The sequence below is a fragment of the Pan paniscus genome, chromosome 13, assembly GCF_029289425.2.
Source record: "Pan paniscus chromosome 13, NHGRI_mPanPan1-v2.0_pri, whole genome shotgun sequence".
Taxonomy (NCBI): domain Eukaryota; kingdom Metazoa; phylum Chordata; class Mammalia; order Primates; family Hominidae; genus Pan; species Pan paniscus.
Window position 1 is genome coordinate 130529317 of NC_073262.2, and position 9984 is coordinate 130539300.

At 39.7% G+C, this 9984-nt stretch overlaps 1 protein-coding gene across 2 annotated transcripts in view; it reads left to right on the forward strand.

The window, feature by feature from the left end:
• Positions 1-9728, forward strand: part of DAW1 (dynein assembly factor with WD repeats 1) — a 58149-nt gene extending 48421 nt beyond the window's left edge. The window contains exons 11-13 of one of the 2 annotated variants that reach the window (XM_003821837.7): positions 4180-4256; positions 6790-6952; positions 9326-9728. In XM_003821837.7, coding sequence (XP_003821885.1) covers positions 4180-4256; positions 6790-6952; positions 9326-9360 — 275 coding nt within the window. In that variant the 3' untranslated portion in view covers positions 9361-9728. Of the gene's footprint in view, positions 1-4179; positions 4257-6789; positions 6953-9325 lie in introns of those variants that run through there. The other variant, XR_008624603.2, reaches the window with a different exon arrangement.
• Positions 9729-9984: the final 256 nt, after the last annotated feature.

The following is a 9984-nucleotide window of genomic DNA, read 5'->3' on the forward strand; positions in this document are numbered from 1 at the left end:
TATATCCAAGAAGATTACATATGACGTTACACTAGATTATGTCATCTCCCTTATGCCCGCATTTGGCATTGTATTGTCTGCCTCATCTCATTGATGATCACTTATGAGGATACATGATGTCTACTTCACTGTCTGCATTAACATGTATTGTGCTAACTCTTATCAGGGTCATCACCTTGAAAACCACCTATGATGCTACATGTTTTCATCACCATCTTGAAATTTATGTTGGAATCAATATGATATCTGTTTTAGATAATGTTGTAGTAATATATGTCATCCTTTTAATCACATGATATGTTTGCATCATTGATAATCATATATAATTCTAGGCTATAGGCCACCATGACAACTACATATCATGCTGTACTATGCCTGTATCATCTTTTAACATACTACATATATTGGTACATTATGACTTTTTCACCTCCTTGAGAGCCATGTATGATACTGCTGTACTGTGGCTAAACTCCCTGATGACAGTGATGCTACATAATGTCTGCATCATACCCTTGACAAAAACATATGGTGCCACACTCTGTCTGCATCATAATTTTATTAAGTATGTGTTATGGTATAGTATTACTGCAGCACACTTTGATAAATATATGATGCTCTGCTTTTATTCATGTTGTGTAGTGATGTAAACTATATCTTCATCCTTTACTTGATGATGATATATGATGCTATACTATGATTTTATTATTTCCACAATATTCTCAAATGACAATCTATTATGGGTCATCTTTTTGATGGTAATGTATGGTGTTACTCTATGTATGTGTTATCACTTATGTGTCATCAACTTAAGTACTATGTATATGCTATTCTATATTTGCCTCTTTTTCTTGATATCCATAAAGTATGCTATTTTATGTGTCAGTTTCCTAATGACCATGTTTGATGCTGGAAGATGTCTGCATTATCTCTTTGAACACCAAGTGGGATTAATACTATAACTATGTCTTTTCTGCAATGACCCTGTGTGATGCTAAACTATTTCTGTGACACCTCCTTGACAATAACCTCTGATAATCATCTCCTTGAGAATGATGTGTGATGCTGTAACATACCCTGTCTGTAGTAAATCCTATGGTACTAGACTCTGTTTTGGTCTTCTTAATAACACTGAATATATGTACTATGTTTCATCTCACTACTCCCATTTATTGTGCTAAAATATAATTGTCTCTGTCAGCCATATGTGATGCTATCTTATGTGTCATATCCTTAATAGCCATATATAATGCTACACTGTATCTACTTCCTCTTCTTGATAACCACATCAATGTTATACTATTGTCTATATCATATCCTTGAAAATTCCTTATGATATTATGCCGTAGTTCATCTCATTTAGGACAATTTATAATGCTACAATGTTTGTGCCATCACCTTGAAAGTTACATATGATTATACATTATTTCTGCATATTTTCATGATAGATATTTTATCAGTCACATATTTCTAATAAACATCTGTGGCATTTAAATCTTTGTGATTTCCCTGACAACCATGTATGATGCAACATTATGTCTTCATTGTCTTACTGAGACCCTGTATGACTATTACCCTGAAAATAATGTACTGCTACACTATATCTAATATGTAATCATCTCCTTGACAACCACTTATGGTTATATGCTATGCCTGCATTGTTTTTAACAGCAGTACATTAATTTATACTATGTTTACATCAATTTAAAAATACTTATGCATGATATTATGAGTAATCTCACTGATGACAGTATTTGATGCTGCAAGATATCTGTGTTATCACCTTGACAACTATATATGGTGCCAAACTATATGTGCAAAATCTGCTTGAGAAGTACATATGATGCTGTTATGACTGCGTTGTCTCTTTGGTAACTATGTATGATGTTTAAACCAAGGTCATTCTCTTTGATAGTCAAGTATTATGAATGTCAATGTGCATGTCATCTACTTGAAAACCAAGTATGATGCTATACTATTTCTCTGTCATCTTCTTGATAACCTTGTAGAGTGCTATACTATTTTGCATCATCTTCTAGACAATTACACATGATAACCATGGATATATGTCATATCCATGATGGCCATGTATACTATATTATTTGGGTATCATCTTCTGTAGTCCACATATGACCCGCGAAGTCTCCATTATTTTCTTGATGATCATATATGATGCTACACTATATCTTTTTCATCTACCTGAACTTGACAGTGATCACACATCAGGCTATACTATGTCTGCATTATCTCCTTTAAATCCTCATATGATGTACAGCATGTCTATGTTAACATTCTGACTCCTGTGTAGATACTACTATACATCTGGATCATCTTATTGATGATCATGTATGATGCTACACTGTGTATGTGTCAGCTCCATAATTCTGACCTATGTCTGTATAATCTCCTTGTCAGCAATGTATGACACTACACTGTATCTGCATCATCTCCTTGATAACCACATTTGACCCTACACTATGTTTATGTTATCTCTCTGACAACATGTGACACTAAGCTATGTCTGTGTCGTCTCCCTCATGACCATGCATGACAGTATCTATCTATCTATCTATCTATCTATCTATCTATCTATCTATCATCTATCTATCTATCCATCTATCGATCGATCTATCTATCTATCTACTTTTTCTTCTTTATTGGAATTATTCTGAAGGCTGATTTTTTTGTTTCTTTTTTTTTTTTTTTTGAGATGGAGTCTCGCTCTTTCACCCAGGTGGGACTGCAGTGGCACTATCTCGGCTCACTGCAAGCTCCGCCTCCTGGGTTCACGCCATTCTCCTGCCTCAGCCTCCCGAGTAGCTGGGGCTACAGGTGCTCACCACCGCGCCCGGCTAATTTGTTGTATTTTTAGTAGAGACGGGGTTTCACCGTGTTAGCCAGGATGGTCTCGATCTCCTGACCGCGTGATCCGCCCGCCTCGGCCTCCCAAAGTGCTGGGATTACAGGCATGAGCCACTGCGCCCAGCTGATTTTTTTGTTTCTTTAGTTGTATCCCTATCTGTAAAAAAAATTACAGTGTTGCAGGCCATATTATTTCTGAGTTTTCTGAAGTTTAGACATATAGTTTTATAAAACTTAGAGTGTAGATCTGTGCAGGACATTCTCTTTCATGTTATTGACTCTGAAACCAAATTGGTCACTTCCCTTTAAGGCTTTTGAAATGTCCAACCGAATTTCAAGTTATATATTTTTTTAATCACATTAATTCTAAAATGGCAGGTTTTGTCATTTTTTGTACCTCCTCATGAAGTTGACATTGTCAGAAAGGCAAGTAAAAAATTTATTATGAAATTTTACTTTTCTCTGGGTGCAAATCAAGTACCTACAATTTTGTATCCTTGCTATATTTTACTACTATGTAATGCTATAATCAGAGATTTAAAAAAGCAGTCTTCATCTGGCAAGGCAAATTGTAACTTTTCTTCTAACAAAAATTTTACTACTCATGTTTTTCACTTTCAATACTTATTTATTTAACGTATTCATCCTTTACTTATGAGGAAATGTCCATAGTACTTATTCCATCTATTTCTCCATCCATCCATCCATCCATCCATCCATCATCCATCCATCCATCCATCCATCCATCCATCCATCCATCCATACTACAGCTATTTATTGAATGGCTAATATATGCTTGACGCTTTTGGCGCTGGAGGCAGAGCAGGAAAAAAGCATTCTATTAGCTTTTTCTGTAGAAAAGGGTTTTTGAAGCCTGTTTTTTGCCTGTTGAGTGGTGGCTGATGCTCCTTCTTTGGATGTTCCTTGTGTACCTTGCAGAAACTCAGACTCACACCTAGTGTATCATGCTGGTCTTGCTGCTTATTTCATCACCTGCCTCTTGAAACTTGCTCAAATTCCTCTTTTTCTCTTAAAGTTTTTTCTTTCTGGATTCCTGTTTCTTGGTCTCTTTTCTACCTTGGAATACATTATTTCTTCTAATAAGCTCAGGGCTAAAGAGGAGCTCCCTCTCACCCTCTCCTGCAGTGGGACCAGCAGGCATTTAGAGTATTAAGTATCTGGCTGTCACCACAGGCAAGAAGATGAACTTAGCACAGAGCTCGTGTGTCAGGGGGATATATATTTATACAATGCAAAGTCTTTTATCCAAAGTTCTGTATTTAAGATGAATTTATATATATCCCCACCCCTCTCAAAAAGGAACAGCAAGAATTTTCAGTGCTGCCACAAGAAAATGCATTGCCAAACTGGAAGGTCATGAAGGTGAAATTTCAAAGGTGAGTCGCTTTCTCATTTGGAGGAGTTTATTTACTTTCAAAAAGTAAAGAGCAGGGCCCGGGTGCAGTGCCTCACACCTATAATCCCAGCACTTTGAGAGGAAAAGGTGAGAAGATTGCTTGAGGCCAGGAGTTCAAGACCAGCCTGGGCAACATAGGGATACCTCATCTCTACAAAAAACAAAAAAAGTCAGCTGCACATGGTGTTACCCACCTGTAGTCCCATCTACTCTGGAGGCTGAGGAAGGAGGATTGCTTGAGCCCAGGAGGTCAAGGCTGCAGTGAGATGTGATTGCACCACTGCATTCCAGCCTGGGTGACAGAGCAAGACCCTATCTAAAAAAAAAAAACAAAAAACAAAACAAAACAAAAAAAACCCAAACATGCTCAGTATAAATAGGTCTATTGGAATCGAAGTACTAAGATTAAGATTTGTTCTATTGTCTCATGTTTTTTTCTAGAAATCACTTACCTAAAGACTTTATTTTTAACTGTGCCCTCAAACTTAGCATAATAAATGATTTCTAAAACCTCTTAAAAAGTATGGAACAACATTCGCCTCCACTGTCAGCAAAAGATTTAGTTAGCTGAAGATACTTAATACAGCAATTTAAGGAGCGTGTAAACTGCCTTTCCTGGTTCCGGTAAACACATAAGTTTATGTTGTGCGAAAAATATGCTGTGCAGCAAGTATCAAGTGTTCTGTAAGTTAGATGCAATTGAGGAAGTAGTTCCTGGAAATATGTAAAATTATAATTAAATTATAAAATTATCCATTTTGAAACTACAAAGCTGTGTTTTAGGATTTTGTATAAACTTCCCCCAAAGGATCATTCACGGAGCAGGCCCACCCAGTCAGTGATCTGAAGTTTAGATGTGTCATCAGAACCTCGTAGAGTAGGCTAGGACTTGGTGGCTCTCACCTCCCAGCTCAGCCCAATCCCTTGGTTCCCTGTCTGAGATCAGATTTGTTCCTGCTTTGCAAAATATCAGCTTGATGATTTTAGGTTTCTAAAGGCCCCTTCTAGGCCCTGGAACTCTGCCCCAGGCTGTACTCTCGGCCTTTCTGCCTCTGCACCTACAGCTGGTGATCATTGCCCTCTGGCTGGTCAGTGGTGGTCTCCAGGGCATGCAGACTATGGCCTCTTCATAAGCTGGGAGGCTTATGGATGGCAGGAGGGGATGGAAAAGTGGGGTGTGGGAGGCAGGATGAGGAGGAAGCCTGGCCCATGTTTCTGAGTGTCTGGCTAGATAGCTATTGAGACATCTGTGTGTCTCCTCCACAAGTAAACATCTATTTTCATGAATGAGTGAATACAAATAATTCTCTAGTGCTATTTTATTACATTTTATGCTTTTTAAATGAACATATTACTTGTTGAATTGGCATCTGGTAAGGGCATTTCTATGGGGTGCAAAGCTAAAGTATTCACTCATTCAACAAACACTTTTAGAGAGTGTCCACTGTGCTGGGCATTGCACAGCCACTGGTAACAGAGTGATAAAAACAGATACGGCCCTGCCCTCCTCAAACCTTCAGTCATTGAGGAGATGGCCCGAATCGCTGTCTTCTGGTGATTAGAGGGGGATGTAAGTGTGACACCCAAAGGGATGCAGGACTAACACGTTCCTTTGATGGTCACTCAGATGCCAATTGGCAACACCTGGCACATGGGAGGCACAGAAGCGTATTTATGGAAAATGCTATACTTGGGGTGGCAGTAGATGAGAACATCCTTTCTTGTAGGTTCTACATTCACTTATTCTATGGCACAGATTAGAGAAGGATCTGTGTGCTTTTTTAAAAATTGTTATTTATTTATTTTTATTCTTTATTATTTTTTTTGAGATGGAGTCTTGCTCTGTTACCCAGGCTGGAGAGCAGTGGCATGATCTCAGCTCACTGCAACCTCCACCTCCCAGGTTCAAGCGATTCTCCTGCCTCAGCCTCCCCAGTAGCTGGAATTACAGGTGTGTGCCACCATCCATGCCGAGCTAAATTTGTATTTTTAGTAGAGATGGGGTTTCGCCATGTTGGCCAGGCGGTCTTGAACTCCTGACTTCAGGTGATCCACCTGCCTTGGCCTCCCAAAGTGCTGGGATTATGGGCCTGAGCCACCGCCCCTGGCCCGGATCTGTGTGCTTTTGACCACAAAGATGACACCAGGGTTTGGCTACGAAGGATCCTGACTCGTGTGTTCATCCACACCAGGGCCCTGCGTCTTTGCACAGAGAAAGGCATCGTGCATCTTTGGAAAGAAGCTGGGTGGGGAATACTCAAATTATAAGGATGCTTTGGTCTTTATTCTTAGAAATGTGAGGAGTAGGCAATTAAATTTTCTCTCTGGATTTTAGTTTCCATGTACTAGTCCCTGCAATATTTTTTTCCATCATGAAGAAATTGTTCTATGCAAGAATAAATACCAGACTAGGAAGGTGACATGTGCTGTAATGTCCTTTTTTTTTTTGCTGATAAGAAATGTTTTGGGAACCATTACACAAAGCTGTGATCATTTTTCTTTCTCTTTTGCAGATTTCTTTCAACCCTCAAGGGAACCGTCTTCTAACTGGCAGCTCTGACAAAACGGCTAGAATCTGGGATGCTCAGACTGGCCAGTGCCTCCAGGTTCTTGAGGGGCACACTGATGAAATCTTTTCATGTGCTTTCAACTATAAAGGCAACATAGTCATTACAGGTATGGAAGACATCAACACCATAGACTCATTTTTTCTTGATTGGCTGTTAGAGTTCCCAAGCTGAATACTAACAGGAGTTCATCCCCATTCCCTACCTCTTTTCTGGAGTCACTAGCTCATCTTGGCCTGCCCTCATATTTTCATTATTTAATTTTAGTTTTATGAGGACCCACAGGAGTGAGCGCTGCCATTGACTGTAGTAAGGCTTTGTGAACTTTGAATTTTATTTGCTCTAGATAAGGTAACAATTTGATAGCCTGCCTTACATGTTACTAACTTTCCCCAGGTGTTTTCTATCAATTGAATGGTTAATATTTAGTCAGCCAGGCGCATTGGCTCATGCCAACAATCTCAGTGCTTTGAGAGGCTGAGGCAGAAAAAATGCTTGAGGCCAGCCTGGGCAACATAGTGAGACCCCGTCTCTACAAAAAATAGAGCATTAGCTGGGCATAATGGCATGCACCTGTAGTCCCAGCTACTCAGGAGGCTGAGGCTGGAGGAGCACTTGAGCCAAGGAGTTGGAGGCTTCAGTGAGCTATGATCAGGCCACTGCACTCCAGTCTGGGTGACAGAGTAAGACCCTGTCTCAAGAAAAAAGTTCAGTTTATGTCAGTAAGTATTAGTAACCAAAACAAGTCAGGATCAAAATTCTCCCCAGTTGGCTTTACAGCCCATTAGAGATTTATTCTTTGAGCAGAGTTGTTTTCTCCCCTGCTAAAGCACTAATGTCTGGGTGGAAAGGAACATGTATTAACCATTTTTCAACCGTTAACAGTTTATGGTGAATTAATAATATTAGCAACATTTCATAAGAAAAGGGTAGTTTAGATTGTGGAAAGGGGATAAAAATGACAAGATGATGGTATCATGTTAGTGGAGTGCCTCGAGGGGAGGCCTTGGCAGGGAATGGGTGCCACAGTAGTGTGGAGTAGGGCACCCTAAGTGAGCACAGAAGACCAGATCTGCCTAAGTACCAGTGATTCTCATCATGTTGAGCAAATTTAAAAATTACTAGTCTAATAAGTTAAATGCCACAGGCCCAAGGCTGGCTTTACATATTGGCCAATTAGGTGGTTTCCTTGTCAGATAACTTCAGGAGTGCTGAGAATTATCTCCCCTTACCACCTAAAATGCCTCCCCAGTCTACTTAATGATGGACAGTTTCCAAAATCACAGGGCTTACGATCTTCAAAATCTTTGGGCTTATGATTTTCAAGTGTTAACTAAGATGTAGGTACTTTGAAAGCACTGGGAAAACAAGCCATAGATTTTTGTTGTGAACACAATATCAAATCCTTCTCCTTGATGAGAAAAGAGGTGAGGGGCTATGATGGAGGGCACAGGGCGCTCCTGCAAGGAGTGAGAAAGAAGGAAGACCAGCCTTTCCTAGTCCACATGGCCTCATGTGAGGCTGGCTCTGCAGTACTTCTTCCCTCAACCGGTTTTCACAGAAGACCCTGGAGAGTTTAGCAAAAGAATTTTTGTTGTTGTGTCTTGCTTTGGTGCCAGCACATACTTTCCTGAGCTCTTCGAAGATACCACTGATTAATTTAGTGTATCCCAAAGCACCAAAGTGCTTAACATTGGCTCACTAGACAACAGAGCTTATTAGATTGGGGTGACACTTTTCTTTTGCCATCGATAGAGCAATCACTTTATTTGAAAGAATCTATTCTATTTTCTGAGTGGACCCTGGTGTGATAAACTGCAGGCATTTTGTAGTGGGCTGCCTGAGGCTGGGTTTAGAATCACAAAGTAAATGGCAGAAAAATAGCTGGCATGACCGTTACATTTGTTAAAACATGAAGTGTCATTTTGTGGGATATGGTTTTTATAGGCTTTCCTAATTCCTAAGGCACTCACACTTCTTATACTGATGTTATGTGCCTGGTCCCTGAAGGTGAGAAAACCAGTAGTGCCCACTGATGATGAGAAAAACCCCCTAAAATTTTGAAATGTTCCAAAGTGGTATGTCCTGCCTCTTCCTAAGCTTATCACCCAAACCTGGAGATATTCAAAGTTGCTGTATTTCCACTGGGTGGTGATGTTTGAGGGGACGGCAGAGGGGATGGCTGAGGTGGCTGCATTCTCAAGTTCTCTCCCATTCTAAGAAGCCATGAATCTTGCTAGTGTAAGTAAGCAGGATGCGTACCTGCTTAATTTACAACTAGCTGGTATCGTGGAAAAAAAAAAAAAATCACTACTTCAAAAATGCCTGAGCTGCTCAGAGACTCTGCAGCTAGGCGCGGAGAACCTAGCCCATTTAGCAAGTTGTTAATTACCAATGGCCCAGAAAATGTCAACTTGTAGAAAGAGAGAATGAGGTGAATGAAATGAAGAAAAAAATAACTGCATGAAATCTGTTTTATTAGGCAGCAAGGATAATACCTGTAGGATATGGCGTTGACTGAAGGAAGCTGGTCAGTGAGCAACCTTGCTAGCAACGGTAATCAAGAACTGGAACTTCACAGACAGCAGCTCTCTTAATATTTCTTATACTTTCTCTTTTTCTGCAAGTCAACTATTTCTACAACTGTCCTTCATTTCACGGATATGACCATTAAACATGACAAAGTTATGCCACTCCAATATTATTATTTGATGGCAATGGCAGGACACAGCAAAATGTTTGGCTAATGCCACCAGTTATTTCAGTTGTGTTTGTTTTTTAAAAGCATTATGATACTGGAAAAGGAGACCAGAACAACTTGTCTCCTGGATTTTACTTTGAAGCCTATTGTTATAATTTCTGTTGAATAAAGTGTTTGGAGGAAATTCCTTGTACATGTGTATTTATGATGTATGTTTTTAGGGTGAAGTAAGGGAAATAATGCGGATCTCATTTAATGGCAAATATCTTCTGTATTGATACATTGAGAAAAATGTTGGCAGGTTTATTTCTAAGGAAAAGTTAAACAGAATATTCAGACTATTGCATTTAAAAATCTGGGTGGGGCCGGGTGCCGTGGCTCACACCTGTAATCCCAGTGCCTTGGGAGACCGAGGCAGGTGGATCACTTGAGGTCAGGAG